The sequence below is a fragment of the Gobio gobio genome, assembly GCF_949357685.1.
Source record: "Gobio gobio genome assembly, chromosome: 19".
NCBI classification, from domain to species: Eukaryota; Metazoa; Chordata; class Actinopteri; order Cypriniformes; family Gobionidae; genus Gobio; species Gobio gobio.
Genome location: NC_137112.1, coordinates 29,406,211 through 29,423,798, shown reverse-complemented (window position 1 = coordinate 29,423,798; position 17,588 = coordinate 29,406,211). Strand labels below are relative to the sequence as shown.

Here is a 17,588-nt window from a genome sequence, read left to right as displayed (position 1 = left end):
GAGCAGGACCGAATGTTGTGGGAGCTGAGCAAGGCCGCAGGAGCGATTGTTAATAAGAGTGGAACACACGCCTCGCGAGCAGAGGGACTGTTATTATGACATAGTCGCCGGCGGGACTTTTATTATGCCTCAGTTGCCGGCGCCACTTCTGCTTTTCCGGTCATTAGTATGAGGTAACGCAGCTCTGTTTATCATATTAGATACATCAGTGTGTTGAAAATGATGTTATGACGTTACTCTGTGCATTCGCTCGGCGGCTGCTATGACACACTGCATTGAGAGTAAAGCGTTTCTGCAAAATAAAACCGGAAACCGAGGGTAACGCAGATATGACGCAATCGACAGGTGACTCCCTCACATGTCCCGGTTCCTTGGTTAAAATAGCAATTTCTCACGATTTACAAATAGTTGGAAACATTTGGGATATTTTAAGTACTCAACTGAACAAAATATATAAGACTGGCCTAGTGGTTTTTGGATATTTTACTGAAAATGTTTTACATAGTGCACCTTTAAACAGCAAATCAGTATTTTAGAATGATTTCTGAAGGATCATGTGACACTGAAGACTGGACTAATTATGCTGAAAATTCACCATACCATCACAGGAATGAATTACATTTTTACATATATTAAAATATAAAACAGCTATTTTGAATTGCAATAATTTCATAATATTACTGTTGTATTTTTGATCAAATAAATGCAGCTTTGGTGACTTTTAAACGGTAGTGCTCTGCTCCTTTTAAAGCCACAATATGTAATTTTTCGCCACTAGAGGTCGCTTATTCAAAACAAAGGCATAGCTTGATGAGGGCTTGATTTCGCTGAGCTTTTATTATGCCGCAGATGAACGCTTCCACTTCTTCTGCTCTTGTATGTGGGGTAACGCAGCGCTGTTTTATAATATTGGATACATTTGAGTGTGTTGAAAGTTATGTTATAATGCTACTCTGTATGTTCGCTCTACGGCTACTATGAGACACTTGTTGCACACTGCAGTAAGCTAGATCGATATTAGGCATGGTAAAACACGGTAAATCAAGAAAACCAGATTTAAACAATAAGACTAACTGTGTTGAGCTATATAACCATGATTCGTTTTCTGTCGATAAATACATCCAAACAGTTGATCACCTGTCTAATAAAAATCAAGGGTAACACAGGTATGATATCACTGATAGGCGACGCACGGAAACCATCCATGTCCTGGTTCAAAATTGCTTATTTCTCCGGATTTAAACATCCAGTGTAAGTACACAAGTCAACAAAATATATAACATTGATCTAGTGGTTTTGGGATATTTTAATCCAAAATCTTACATGTTGTGCCTTTAACAGATTTTGCCATGTTTGCATAAATGGTGTAGATATTCTTCACCAGCACAGAAACTGCACAATAAGTCTGGAAATGCAATCTAGGCCTACTTGTCACTTAAAACAATGTTGAAAGCATATGCTTATTATGTCAGATGGCTCAAGTCTTTGTTCGATTGCCGTTTCAAAATGGGCAAATCTGTTTCTTATGTTAGTATTTCACAACTGCATACAACGGATGGCCCTCTAGCAGTAGGTGTCTGTCTCATTTGTGTATTTTCCTTGGCAGAGGGGAGCTTGATTCGGTATTGTGTTTCTCATGTGCATTGCTCCATGGTGCTTTTTGAGCTTGTTGGACCCAAATTCAGGATCAAAAACTATACAAGAGCCCTGTTGCAATCACAACATGCAGAGTATTTCATTTCAGCATTCCACTCATTTCAGTGTCTTACAGTAAGTGAGTGGATACAGAAATAGAAAGGATGAACTAGTATAGATTTCAGTTACAGTCCACAGTTTTCAAACTTTAATGACCACAGATTTAATTTGGTGATTGATAAATAGTCTCAATGATAACATATTATACAGTAACTTTAGAGTCACATTTACCCGCTTTTATTATCATCATACAATCAGTGTTGTTGTTGTTAAATCAGCTCAACATAAAAATTATAAAAAAATAATTTGGTAAAAAAAAGAAAAAAAGAAACATTACCATGGCAATTTACTGTAACTAATTTACTGTAACTTTATATATATATATATATATATATATATATATATATATATATATATATATATATATATATATATATATATATATATATATATATATATATATATATATATATATATATAAAGCTAATAAAATGAAAAAAGCACATAAAATTAAACCTATACCAAAATTAAAACATAAAAAATACTGAAAAATAAAAAATTACTCAAAATATAAATACTATAGTATATAAATAGGTAACACTTTGTTTTACAGTGTCCTTGTTACATAATGTTACATGTACTTACCATAGTAAATTATGTATAATTACATGCAACTAACCCTAAACCTATAAAGTAAGTACATATGGTTACTAAATATTACTCAGTACTTAAAGGAACTGTATGCAAGAAATGTATTTCAATTAATCATAAAATGGCCCTGATATGTCATTAGACATTAAGAGATCATGTTAATTTCAAATATTTATATCACTGACAACAGTAGTCCGGCCAGGATATTGTAATTTAAAAGTGAAGTTGCATCCCTCAACTGATGTTGATGTTGACATGTTGTGTTTTGGCCTGAAGCGCCACCCTCCACCTGTCTACCAATCACGACGTCAGTAGTGTTTCGGTATCCGGGTTGCCAGCTCTGCTCTAGTTACCACAGCTGCAGCTACACACTTTTTGGATGAAAAATAAAACTTTACGAAACCTAAAAGACCTCGTTATGAATCAGAAAAACTTGAAAAAAAAAACTTGCTGTGTAGGACTCGTCACTTGCCATTGGAAGCTCATTGTAGCAGCTTACGTTCCTGCTGGATCCTGCAGCCTATCTGGCAACCTCGAGTCAGGGGGAGGGGGAGAGGGGATACACCGCTCTACAGTCATTTGAAAGTGATTGCAGTACCAGTTTTGGCCACAATCTTACATACATTTCCTTTAAAGCTGCTGTCCATAACTTTTTTGTGTTGACGATTTACAAAAAATATATAATGAGAATGTACAACATGAATCCATTTTTCCAAACCATGTTTTTGTCTTACCCTGAATCATTACGGTACACTTATAATAAGTGTTTATATTGGGACTATTTCAGACCGGTCTGGTAGGAACTGCTGCGGAGGAGCACAGTCCCTGCGTGATTCGCCATAGACGTAAACAGAAAGAAGTAGCTCCGGCTGCAATGTTCTTCCGCAAGACTCATGCAGTTCTGTTTATTAACCGCTAGAGCGCCAAAAGTTACGGACTGCATCTTTAAATATATAATTACACTGTGACACTGACACCTTAAAATAAAGTGTAACCTATACAATATCAGCACATCAGTGTCAAATTGAAATGGGACATTTGTTCAGATGACGGCCAGCAATTCTGAAAGCATCGAAATACTTTTAACAAACATCAAAGCAGATAGATCCTTAGTCACGGAGTTGAAATTAAAGTTAACAACATGCATCCATTACTTCAAAGATCTGCCTTAAATGAATACATTGTTAGCTAACTGTGTGATTTTGTATATGTATGTTCTGAAATACATGGACACAGTCACCTCTGATAACAGATTACTCTAAATTGTAATGTAGACACATGCATTTTCTGTAAAGCTGCTTTGTAACGATATGTATTGTGAAAAGTGCTATACAAATACATTTTAATTGAATTGAGTCAAAATCCTGGAAGACCTTGAAACTTTTAAGGAGGGTTTTTGAAGTCCACTGTGGCAAAGCGGAAAGAAACAATCCAAGACAAATTGAGCAACTGGTCAATAAGAGCAATTGTTAGACTAAGGGGTCAGTTGCAGCACTAACAGTGTTTCAACGCTCTCTGGCTAAAACTGGAGAGACTATCCAGACATCAGTCGTCTGCTCAACACTGCTCTTTGGTAGAGTGACTAGACGGAACATAAAACCTTTCGGAAGAAAATACTGACAACACTAAAGCTGACTTGAAAGGCAAATGTTATGTCTGGCACAAACCAAATATAGGCTGACACAGAAGTATCACTATTGCCATCAAGTGTGGCAGAAACATGTCCTGGGCTTCGCCTACTGGAAAGCTTACTGCCATCAAAGGGAACATGAATGGTGTCATAATCAGGCAAATATTTCTTAATATCTATACATAATGACAAAGATTCATTTCCAGCAGGACAGTAATCCAAGACACTGTGCCTTTATAGGAGTGAAAGAGAGAGAGAGAGAGAGACCACTGTGTGTGTGTCCAGAGGTGGGTGGGGGGATGTTGGACTGAGAAATGGGCTTCTCCCTTATTTGGAGAAGATACAACAACCCAGAATGTGTCAAAGAAACAGACTGTTACCATCAGTTAGCACAAAACGCTTTTGATCCTGAGGTATTAATAACAGAATAAGTTGTGTAAGTTTTATCCTGAGAACCAGCACTAAATGACCAGAGAGAGAGAGTTTAAGACACACAGGAAGTTCTGCTGATGTGAGAAGAGCTTAGTTTGGTCTTTCTGTGTCACAGGCACAGATCATTTAATACACTACTGGAATGAAATAATTCAACTCCCCAGGACTGATTTCTCGTCAAAGTCAAGAACCCGATTGTCTTCCAAAAGCTCCAGGAGAGTGATGGAGTGATGTTTCAGAAAATACTACATTCATTTCAAAGAAACTTGTGAGGAGTGCAACGGCTACTCCAGTGCTGCAGTTTTAGTGTCTCTGTATAAGTGCATGTACCAATGCATATCAACAATTACTCCTATCAGGTATAACATTGTGTTGGTCACCCTTTTGCTGCCAAAACAGCCCTGACCCGTCAAGGCATGGACTCCACTAGACCCCTGAAGATATGCTGTGGTATCTTAGCAGCAGATCCTTTAAGTCCTATAAGTTGCTAGGTGGGGCCTCCATGGATCGGACTTGTTTGTTCAGCACATGATGCTCGATTGGATTGAGATCTGGGGAATTTGGAGGCCAAGTCAACACCTCAAACTCATTGTTGGGCTCATCAAACCATTCCTGGACCATTTTTGCTTTGTGTCAGGGCGCATTATCCTGCTGAAAGAGGCCACCATGGAATACTGTTTCCATTAAAGGGTGTACATGGTCTGCAACAATGCAGGTGGTACATGTCAAAGTAACATCCACATGGATGGCAGGACCCAAGGTTTCCCAGCAGAACATTGCCCAAAGCATCACACTGCAGCCCCATACACAACAAACTGCGATGCACTGTGTATTCTGACACCTTTCTATCAGAACCAGCATTAACTTCTTGAGCAATTTTAGCTTCAGTAGCTCGTCTGTTTGATCGGACCACACGAGCCAGCCTTCGCTCCCCCGTGCATCAATGAGTCTTGGCGACCCTGACCCTGTCGTCGGTTCACCACTGTTCCTTTCTTGGACCACTTTTGATAGATACTGACCACTGCAGACCGGGACAACCTACAAGAGCTGCAGTTTTGGAGATGCTCTGACCCAGTCGTCTATCCATCACAATTTGGCCCTTGTCAAACTCGCTCAAATCCTTACGCTTGCCCATTTTTCCTGCTTCTAACACCTCAACTTTGAGGACAAAATGTTCACTTGCTGCCTAATATATTCCACCCACTAACAGGTGCCGTGATGAAGAGATAAATTCACTTCACCTGTCATAATGTTATGTATGATCGGTGTATAGTATATAAAACTGCAGACCTAAATTTAACTGAATAGAAAAAGGTAAAGAGAGAAAAAAACTAAATAGAAAAAAAATATATTTTTACAATAAGACATCAATGAAAACTGGACTTTTCTTTGAAAAGCATAAATCCAAGTACTGAATTATAGCAGTTCAGAATTGAGACATTATTAAATAAATTGCATGATGATGATTTGAGATGGTGATGATTTGAGATATAGCTCATGGTTTGATGAGCCCTTGCTCCACTACAAACGCTATATAAACAAACTCTTAAAGTATTAGATAAAAAGCCATCAGGTTATCACTACTGTAATATCATCCAAAAGCACAAACTCTTGACTTTTGACAATTTTATGTGCTTTAGCAATGTTTGTTTAGTTTACAGAGTAATTAATAATCTGGCTGCGCCCCCATTAAAGGAGTTCATATTATTGCTCTCAGATAGTCGGAGAACTACCAGGGCAAACAGTAGAGGTGACTGTGTTGAACAGCACAAACGTACTGAGTTTGGCAGATCAGCCTTCTCTATCAGAGCCTCTAAGTATTGGAATTCAGTCCCAAATGAGATTAGAGACATCAGTTCATTTACTTGTTTTAAATATAAAATAAAATTATGGTTAAAATCAATACAATCATGTACCCATTAATCATAAATTAAAAAAAAACAACAACCTCATTTTCAGTTGTATCCTAACATTGTATTGTTGTGTCTATTAATATTGCATTTTATTTTGTTCTGTTGTTGTGTTCTATTGGGCTTTTAAGAATGTGAAACTTGTGTGATGATGTTTTATGGTCTATTTATATGTGATTGTTAATCGTATGTTACCTTGTCCTGCCCAGGGACTACAGATGAAATTTAGCTTGTAGCTAATTCTGGTGTGGCTGAGTGCCATACACTGTCCCTGTTAAATAAACGAATAAATGAAATAAATGAAATGAAATGTCTGGTGGGAATGGGATGGAGGTTTTGCACACTCTTGCAGGGTTGTGTGTCAGCAGTAGAGGGCGTGTGTACATTCTGACAATGAAGGACCTCTATATGGGCCCCAATGTTGTCCATTCAAACAGCCCATTAAACTAAATATAACATTGATGTAGTCTGTAAAATTCTGTTTTGATCATAATTTATGTAGCTATCAATAACAGAAATCTTCAAAACAGATATCCACAGAGAATATAAACTGATATCCAATTATAAACGAATAATAAAATCAATATTTAATGGCTTCTCCGGATTTTAGATGTGTTCATAACAAAAAGGCTAATAATAATAATAATAATAATAATAATAATACATAGGCTACAATAAAAAAAATAAAAAATAATAAATAAACAAACAAACAGTTCATTTATGGGATTTCCGTTGTAGAGAAACGGCATTTTCTAATATTCACCACAAGATGGCGCATGGGAAGTTAATGCCCAAGAAATGCACAAATGTTCATGCTTTCTCCATCTCCTGACGTTAAACCTTTTCCCCCCTTCTCATCTCTTTATTTCTGTTGACGTGGCACTATCCCTTAATGGAAAAGATATTAAACCATTTGAAATTATAAGTATATTTCGAATTTCATTATGAGAGAAATATGGAATAATAGCCTTCATATGTCCCCAGGGCTGAATACTAAGTAGAAGCTTATTAAATTAATTGCTGAAATCAAATAATAATAAAAAATAAAACGTCAGACATTATATCGTAGTGGTCAACTGAAAAAAATAGATGCTTCTCGAAATATGATTAATAGAAATATGCAATAGCAATATGCTATTAAAAATATGGGATAACCTTATTTAAATATGAATAAAATATATGCTCTAAAACAGATGTTTTCAAACTTTATGATGCCAAGGACCCCCAAATATGATGAACCTTAATGAGGGACCCCCTTCCTAAAATCCATCTATATATTTTTAGGAATGAAAAAACATTTAAACTGTTAGATAAACAGTAAGTGTGACAATATAAATACAACATTTTGTTTCCAAACTTAAATGGGCAATTAATGTTGGATGTATAAACCTGAAGAAGAAGGTCCCCGGACCCCAGTTTGAAAACCCCTGCTCTAAAACTTGCTATAAGAATATAGATATTTGCATAGAATATAATTCTAGTAGAAGTTCAAACGGTCCCCACAGTTTCCTGAAATAACATGTAAAGTCTAATTTCTATACAGGCAATTTTTGACCACAACTAAAGAATTTAAGGACAATCCTGAAAATTAGAAACTGGATGGATGGATGGATGGATGGATGGATGGATGGATGGATAAATATTGAAACGTTTCCTGTCATACTATAAATATGTTCAACAGTGTTTATGACAGTTTTTATATTAGTGTTTTGAATTGAACTACATAATACATTATCAAGCCAATTATTAATTAAATCTACAAAATAGAAATCAAATAAAAAAACTGATTGACACTAGTGAATAACTTACAAAAGCAAGATCAGATAGGCTATAGAAAAAGTACACTCTAAAAAATGCTGGGTTAAAAATAACCCAAGTTGGGTCGAAAATGGACTAACCCAACAATTGGGTTGTTTTAAGCAAACATTTAACCCAACCGCTGGGTTAAAACAACCCAATTGCTGGCTTTGTCCATTTTCAACCCAACCAGCATTTTTTAGAGTGTAGGCCATTTGTCATGTACAATTCCATTCATCTGATCTTAGACTCTTTAGTTGTTGAGTAAAATGATAAATGAATATGTTAAAGATGTGAGTCATGAATAAGAAAACAATGTAAGGTGTGTTGTATGAAATTTCTCTACGCACCAACTGATCTGTTTACCCCAATTGATGTAGACAGATTAAATCCACATAACCTGATCACACCATGAGTGTAGTGCAAGTGTGTCAGTGTTGGCAGAGATTATCATAAGCATTGTCTAAACCATATTCTGCTGAGCAGTCAAATATGCTAATCTATAATCTGTCCTATAAAGGCACCTAACCGGAGTGTGCTCAATTTCCCAGACAAAACGAACCTACAGCGAGGGGTGGAGAAACAAACCAGCGATCATGAACGGCACGGAGGGACCGGACTTTTACGTTCCCATGTCCAATGTGACTGGCGTGGTGCGCAGCCCTTACGAGTACCCGCAATTCTACCTGGCATCGCCGTTGGCATTTTATTGTGTCGCAGCATACATGTTCTTCCTCATCGTCACCTGCACCCCTGTCAATGGCCTCACGCTGTATGTGACCATTGAAAACACGAAGCTTCGGACCCCGCTGAACTACATCCTTCTGAACTTAGCGGTGGCTGACCTCTTTATGGTGTTTGGTGGATTCACGACCACCTTCTACACCTCTTTACATGGATATTTTGTCCTAGGACGTGCTGGCTGCAACATGGAGGGCCTCTTCGCTACGCTCGGCGGTGAGATTGCACTCTGGTCTCTGGTCGTTTTAGCCGTCGAGAGATGGGTGGTCGTCTGCAAGCCCTTCTCCAAGTTTCGCTTCTCGCAACTCCACGCCACCTTCGGTGTTGCCTTTTCCTGGACAATGGCCTGTTCGTGTGCCATACCGCCTCTAATCGGATGGTCCCGCTACATTCCCGAGGGCTTGCAGTGTTCGTGTGGAGTGGATTATTACACGTTGAATCCTGAGACTGAAAACGAGTCTTTTGTTATCTACATGTTCGTTGTGCACTTCTCAATCCCCCTCACCATCATTTCTTTCTGCTACGGCCGTCTGCTCTGCACTGTCAAGGTAGCAGCCGCCCAGCAGCAAGAATCTGAGACTACCCAGAGGGCCGAGAGAGAAGTTACCCGAATGGTAATCCTCATGCTCATCGCTTTCCTAATATGTTGGCTCCCCTACGCCAGCGTCGCCTGGTATATCTTCACCCACCAGGGGAGTCAGTTCAGCCCCATTTTCATGACCGTCCCGGCATTCTTTGCCAAGAGCTCAGCGCTCTACAACCCGCTCATTTACATCTTCATGAATAAGCAGTTCCGTCACTCCGTGATGTTAATTGTGTTCTGTGGAAAGGATCCCTTCCAGGACGAGGAGGAAGACAGTTCCACCTCAAAAACCAAGACAGAGACCTCATCTGTCTCCTCCAGCTCTGCGTCTTCTGCCTGAGGGTCATGCTCAAGGTTATTTGCGGAATACACAATTCGACTGCCTGCAACCTATGACAGCTACTTCGCTGTACGGACATATGGAAAACTCTGAAACGGAGTTGTTTGCTAATATCGCAGTACACAGGCGTTTCAATGCAGCTCAGACTGTGAATGGGATAAAACGATTTTAGATAAAAAATTATAATATGTGCAATCACTATTATTATAGCGTGAGAAAAACAGCACTTTATGTGAATTCAGGGGCGTCACGCAACTATAGTAGGCCTATTTCTTCTTCCAACTCCTAGTGTGCAAGAGAACCTGGGTTCAAATCCTGATTTTATACATTATATTCTTAATTGGGATTTTATATAGAGTACAACAGGGCTAAAGGCTCCTTTGATTTTATTTTCCTCTAAACCACTAGATAGCACAAAAACTTGTCGTAGCACTTCGGCTTTTCAAGATGCACGTGGAAATTTGGCTGAGCCTTGATATGATAGCGGGCAGCGGCGCAAAGTTGATAATGTGCTAATTTGATCGAACATTTTTTTTTTTTAATGTTGAAGATTTAAGTAGCAAATGAGAATCGCTAAAATTATAGAATTTTTTTGAGACAAAGGTCGTCCTAAAGGGGGGGATGAAACACTAATTTTCAGTCTCATGAGTACCTATAGAGTAGTATTGCATCTTTCATATCTCCGAAAAGTCTTTCGTTTTATTATATATTTAAAAGAAAGATACGCAGTACCGAGTCTTTCCGAAAAAAGCCAAACGGCTGGGGGCGTATCGTTCGGGCAGAGCTAAAGAATGACAAGCGCGCAGCTATTGCTGAGCTATGCATGTTTACATAGAAAAACAATGGAATCGATAGCTAAGAAATCAAAGACATTTGAAGCAGTTTTACTCACCGCCTGCTACCAACACACAACCGTGAACCTTAATCGCGGGGATTGCTCCATCTTTCAGCATTAGCATCCCCCATGTCCTTGTACAGCCCGTACAAGGACATTCCGCCCCATCTGACGTCACATATACCCATACTCGAAAAAAAACGTTCAGAAACTTATGAGAAACCGGAAGGAGTATTTCTGGCAGGGAAATACTCCATCAAACGTCTAACTTTTTTAAAACATTTTTTTTACTTTGTCCATGTTTAGGGAATCCAGGTCTTTAACAGTGTAAAAAGCTCAGTATGCAGGAAACAGCATTTCACCCCCCCTTTAATGATTTTCAGTTAATAACGGAAGAATATGTAAAAGTATGGTATTTATTTGGGGTAAAAAGTGCAACTGTTGGGGCGAAAGGCACAGTAACTAATATGATAATAAATAGTTAGCTGACTTTTCCATTTGTTGACATGACATGGTTAGATTCAGATGTTAAATATCAAATATTAAGTAGCGTGTCCACCTTAGAAATAATCAGAAACAAATATTTATAATGAAACCATCATATTTAAAAATATGATATTAATCATTTCATATAATAAAATACGATTTATTGTTACTACTGTAAATCTATAAGTTATTGGATCCATTCAGTGGTTTCAGAATATTTACTTTTTAAAATGATTTGATGTATTTTTAAAATATATTTTTATATTAACATATTTTAATCAGCATATTTATCAAAATTAACAAAACACTAGTTCAATCTTTGCTAAAGTGATTATTTTGAACAAGTATTAACTTAGCCATTATTAAAAACATTATTTTAGCTAAAAAAATTGTATAACTAATGTGATCCTTTTACCCTGTGTGGGGCAGTCACACACTATGGGAGTAGTGGAAAGCACATTTTTTCTTAAGCTGTGCCTTTAGTCCTGTTGTACTCTATATTTGAGGTCAGTAAAAAAAAAAATGTTGTTTGTTTTTAAGGAAATTAATACTTTTATTTAGCAAGGTTGCATTGAATTGATCAAAAGTTATATTATTTGTTATTAATATATAATGTATATATATTATATTAAAATGTATAACACGATGTCATTTACTGTATGTACTGAAATCTGTATGTACAAAATATCGAACAGTTCATGGCAAAACCTAGACATGTCTTTTACTTACAATGATCAAGGCACCATTGACGCAATGACATTGACTGCAAAAGTCAACTGTAAACAAATGCATTTTCTGTATGTGAGCACGGAAAATTAAACATTTAAAGTCCAATCAATGTTTCCATGATCATTATTTTTTATCTGCGTTTTATGGTTTTTGAGCCATGCTCTCTGGAAACAAATGCCTATATGAACCTCTGTAAAAATGACCTTGAGGTAACTATAGCAACCCAGAAACCTCCTACCCTCCCCCTGATGTACAACAGAATACAAATTCAAACCTGCATAAACAGTAGAGAAGAGCACACATGCTAGGATGGATAGATGGGTAGATAAAACACAAGAACTATAGTTAAGACAGACAGACAGACAGACAGACAGACAGACAGATTTCTTTGCTTGGATCTAGATGTTGGGAAGTCAGCATACTTTGCAGTGTCCGTAGCTTACGTCACTCCGATTCTTTTTTCATTCTCCAAAATGTAGGCCTTCTATTCTTGGGTGCAGCAGTGGGACTAAAATGAGGTCAAAATAACTGCCATTCACACCAGGTAGCTCAACTAACACTATGTCATTTCAGGGACTTTTGTCTTGTGCCAAATATTAGAGAACTCAATCACACATTGTTCTTCTGCAGAGTCATTTTTTCAAGATTTCTACCTTGAATTTTTAGCTATAGACCAAACTGTGGCGGCATTAACTAAACAGTTTTAAGCCCCTTTAAGACGTTGAGCAAACCTAAATTAGCTGAGAGTTGAATAAAAAGACTTTAATGTTTATTATCATTCTGTAAAGTTACGTTAGTGAGGACATAGGCTACTAATTCCCTCTGATCCCTGGCCGCCCTATCCCTACCAGAGCTGTAGCAGAGAACAAAGTACACCTGATGCGCCTCTCTCTTTTTATGCACGCACACCATTCTCTTTAAGCCAGAGAGGAAGGCTCAGTCTCTTATTCATCTGATAACCCGAGAGGAGTTGTTCTCGCTGGATTTTTAAAAATCTGTCGACTCCGTGGGTAGTGTATTGAATCTCTTTTCCTTCACCTTTTGAACTGCCAAGAAGATAAAGAAGTCTTTGTTCTCTCCTCCTCTTTATTTTCCAGACATGTTGGCAAAGTGCTAAAGAAGCCAGTGCATTTAAACGCCATCTCTACCTCCCACACGCATCCATCTTGAATAAACTTCACAGTCCAAGTTCTCCTCGGCTCGACCGGCTAACTAGCCTATTTCCTCATTGCGAGCTTGAGAATTATAAGAAAGACCATCAAAATGTGTATATATACTGTTTTTATTTTTGAACATTATCATCATAGTTTTTATTTTCATTATCCCTTCATTCTTTTAAAATGATCACCTCTGAATGTACACATACTGCAAACTGTCAAAAATATACAAACGAATGCAGGCTTGTGCTATACTCTGGTCAAATGTCTAAAAAACAGTGGCACTGGGGAAGAGAAAGAAAACAAAAGAGAGAAAAGACATTGAAAGTGTAAAGACATGCACAGTATATGTCTGAGCACCACATTGACTGAGCTGCTCGGTGCATGAGAGGGCTCTCTGTAACAGAAGGTTTCATAATCGGACAGTAGTCCAAAAGGCTGTCCTTTGTAAAAGAAAAGAAAACAAAAGAAAAACAAAAGAAAAGAAAAGAAAACACCAAGAATGGTACTGTTAGGCACATAATCGTTTTCTTTATACATAGTTGTCAAACTCTGTAGAACTGCTAGCAGATTTATAAAAAGGGTCATAAAAGAAACCAAAATGACACTTCGATGAAAAGAAAAGAAATCATTCTTCTGCTGTTGAGAGTTGTAAAGATGTTCAACCATGAGAAAACACCAGTTTTCAAATCAATAATTTAGTATCCAGGGTCTGCGCAGTCCTTGGATGAAGGCTCGTGTGGACAGTGGGCTCTGGGTATGGTGTCCTTCCTGGTTGACCCATCAGATGCTGAGGTCTTTGGAGCTCTCTTTGTAGGCCTTCCTCTTCGGCTCGGGCACGTTGTTGTTCGCTCTACTGTAATTGGATCTGAGCGTGCTATAATACCCACTCAGCTGGGATCCGACCTCCTCTTCCTCCTCATCGCGGTACCCTCCGATGGGAGACAGGTCTCGACTTAGACTCCTCGTCCGGTAGGAAACCGGAGACTCGACTCTACGGTATCCATCCTGTCCGCCCCCACTTCTCACAGGGGAGCGTCCCCTCAATAAAGAATTGTAGTTCCGGAAGGCTGAAACCGAGTCGGGCGTCCGAACGCGGGGAAAGGTGCTGTCACGAGAAGCCCCACGGAGAAGGGTCGAATCGCGATAGGATTCAAGGTAGCTGGGTGGCTCTCTCCGTAGGGTGTTATCCAGACTGAGCCGGTCCAGGGATGTCGCCAAAAGTGGAATGCTCTCGGAGCGGGATGGAGGCTTGGGAGGAGGAGGTTCCTTTAAGGTCACATCCAGCCCCCGGTCGAACTCATCGTTGTAGGGTTTATCTGAAGAAGCCATAGGGCGTCTTGAGGGAGACTGGTATCTGGGGCGTTGAGGGGAGCGGTGGGGAGATCTACGGCAGTAAGGAGAACTGGGGCGATAACCAGATCGGTGGGGTGAACGCTGGGGTGAACTGTGTCTTCGAGGGGAAGAGTGGCGTTGATGCCGTCTATCCGGTGAGCGGCCCTGTCTCTGGTTGTATCTACTATCCAAGGTGTTCTCGGCGCTCCGAGCTCTGCGCCTGTCTGGGGAGCGGTGCCTCCGGTGGTGATGGTGGTTCTGGTTGTGGCTTTGGTGGTGGTGGTGATGATGTGAGTCATCCGTGCTGGACCTCTTCTTGTCTCCCTTCCTCTTGTGAGGCTTTGAAGTTCCGCTGTCCTTTCCGTGACCCTTGCTCCTGCTTTTCTTTTCGGGGGAGCGGTGTCTGTGGTTGTTGTGACGCTGATTTGACCGGTGGCCGTGCTCCCGTTGGCCCGACTCCCGCCCCCTCCTGTCGTCATTACGTGATGATTTGTGAAGGTCTGGTGGATAGCTGGACTCCGATGGTAGGTGGGGCCGACTTTCGGGAGGAGCTGCGTTCACTTCCGAAACAGTTTGTGCACCGGCGCTGAGGCCGTTGCCGTCGATGATGCCGTCTGTAAGATATGAGTAATTATGGGTGAAATCGGTTATCATTTAGTGCCTGAACAAGTATCATGTTATGTGATGGATTGTGAAGGTGTCTTTATCCTTACAATATTTCCATGAAAAGCTGATATTGGTTTGGCCGTTACCATGACTAGATTATACCATCAAGTACGTTTACATGCACTTTAAAACTTTGATTTCAGTTCAAGGCTGGAATTCACTACATGACTTTTGCCCATATTTGCAGTCTGGAGGCAATGCTTGTGGCCGAAAGTCAGAGTCTGACTTTACAGATTTCACAGAAAGTCATGAAGTGTATGAAGGGCACAGAGTCTGATTTTCTAGCTTCAGACTATGATTAATTCCAGTCAGAGGAAATCAAATATACAGAATTTGATATTTTGATCCGATTTTAAAAGGGGTCATGAATTGAGAAATCAACTTTCCCTTGAGCTTTTGATATATAAAAGGTCATGGTAATATAAGAATATTCTGTAAGTTTCAGAACTGAAAACTTCCTTGTTAGTCAAAGAAAAGCATTTATTGACACCAGGCCCAGCAAACGATCGATTTCAGAATGTGCCCGGCTATGACGTGAGAGTGTAGGGAAGCACCGCCTCAACAGAAGAAGAACAACGCCTGATTCTGTAGCCCCGCCCACCGACTCGTGCCACTAACATGACAGCTAAGAGCAGCATAGAGCTAAACAGCATAAAATTTTTAAGCAGTAAACCTACCACACAAGCTTTTCGGATTCAGATTTTTAAGCATTCGGATTCCAATATTATGAACTTTATTTTTAATGAATATCCAGCTCATGTGGGGAAAGCTTTGCACGTATGTTCATTTAACCACGGATTCGTTTGTAAACAAGAGACTGGATTTGCAGACAGGATGAGATTACATGAACGAATGAAGCAACACACTTATGTGAGTAAAACATTTTTTTTTATATGTGATAGTATTGCATTGTTACAGATCGTTGGATATCTATGGATTATGTGTACGTGTCTAACAGAACATTCCTTGGCACGCTGTCAATATATCGATATTTGAAGGGCACGTGCATGTGTACGGTTCGTGGTTATATTCATCGATCGGGCGGGCCAAGTAACGTTAATAAAAAAATAACATTCCAATCAATCGCTGGTGGATGAGAAATGAATTATTGTGTTTGTTTGATAAAAACATTTTGCGAGCCCTGGATGTTGGCTGGGTGATTAATTCCGGTTGCCGTTTGCCACACGCTTTCACTGACAGGGAGCAGAAGCTCATTAAATATGCAAATCTTATCCAATCCTAACTGTGGGCGTTTACGTCCAAGTCTTCAGTGTGGCACGCCCATCAAAACTGTGCGTGTCTCGAGAGAGCCTCAAAACCAGGGCAGAAAATAGCCTATTACTTATTCATTATGATGTTTTTGAATGTAAAAACCACGCGAACGCAATAAGTTGACCTCAGACAACAGTATACAAATTTTTTAAAAGCCAGTTCATGACCCCTTTAAAACACATTCTGTTTTCATTTGCAATGCATCTGCATGGATCTGTTGTGTTTGGAATGACAAGAAAGGTAGTGTGAAGTAATGTATGATGTCTAGTTTATCTCTGTAACCATTTTAACTGTTGGCAAGACAATGATGCCTGGTGTATAAAAATCTGTTCAGATTTTAAAAGTTTTGTAGTGTATTCCAGTCTTTTTTTGTCCAACTGAAACAGTAGTAGTGTAACTTTGTGAAGTCGATCTAACAAACCGAAATAATGCGATTATGGCTCAGCTGTGCACGGCATGAGTACATATTAATCTACAAGTGGTTACTACAATTGGGACAGAAGTGATGTGTTTTTTTCAAAGCATTTGATTACGCGTTGCCATGTATACTCGGACGCTGGCGCATGTTAACGTACTTGATGATTCTGTTTCTACTCTGAAAGCAAGAATTAAGAAAATTTTAGTGTTGATGCAGATGATGATGATACTCATCTGACACAAACTCATGCATTTGCTCCTTCTGTTCAAATTGATTTCGAATTATTTAACACCAAACATAATTAACTGGTTTGTGATCGACATGTCCATATGATTAGAAAAAAAGATGTAACAAACCTGAGGCAAAACTTGCAGGCAAACATTTTTGTTCCCACGACTCTTTTCTGAAGCAGTTCAAAACTAAGATTCTACACGTAGAAGCACTTTCGAGCTACATATTTTCTACATGCCTAAGATAGACAAGGATCCAAAGAGTCAAAGACAATTTACCTGTACCGGGTAATGGCTTTGGTGGGTGGCAAACGTCGAAAAAAAAAAGAAACGCATGACAAAAAAACCAAAAGAAAAACACCCAGTAATAAAAATTAAAAAATGCATTCATTGATGAGGTTTTCATTTTGTCTGTGGGGATGTCAGCAAACTTTAAATGCAAGAATGAACCCACTCATTCAGGTCACAATGTCAGGAATGGCCACAGCACTGGCAATGCATTCTTGTGTAAATGAACTTGCAAGGGACAGTACAGTTGAGTGGAAGCCACAGCACAGAAAACTGCCAGAGATGTGATGAGACGGAACACGGGATCTACAAACCGTGGTCTGATTTTGGTAGAAAGCAGGCTCTCCTGTCTTTTCAGATCTCATACAAGCAGCGACTTGGGGAGCAACCATC

At 39.2% G+C, this 17,588-nt stretch overlaps 2 protein-coding genes across 2 annotated transcripts; one reads left to right on the top strand and one right to left on the bottom strand.

The window, feature by feature from the left end:
- The first annotated feature begins 8,665 nt into the window (after window positions 1–8,665).
- rhol (rhodopsin, like) lies at window positions 8,666–11,386 on the top strand. The gene has a single exon (XM_079844212.1). It carries the CDS (start codon window positions 8,712–8,714, stop codon window positions 9,777–9,779), a length of 1,068 nt encoding a protein of 355 aa, XP_079700338.1. The 5' UTR covers window positions 8,666–8,711; the 3' UTR covers window positions 9,780–11,386.
- A 1,714-nt stretch (window positions 11,387–13,100) lies between these two features.
- On the bottom strand, window positions 13,101–17,587 carry LOC307143121 (uncharacterized protein; the record flags this gene model as incomplete). The annotated part of the gene is made up of 3 exons (XM_079844426.1): window positions 13,101–14,935; window positions 17,187–17,337; window positions 17,510–17,587. The coding sequence occupies 3 exons, from the start codon at window positions 17,585–17,587 to the stop codon at window positions 13,770–13,772; spliced, it is 1,395 nt and encodes a 464-aa protein (XP_079700552.1). The 3' UTR covers window positions 13,101–13,769.
- Window position 17,588: the final 1 nt, after the last annotated feature.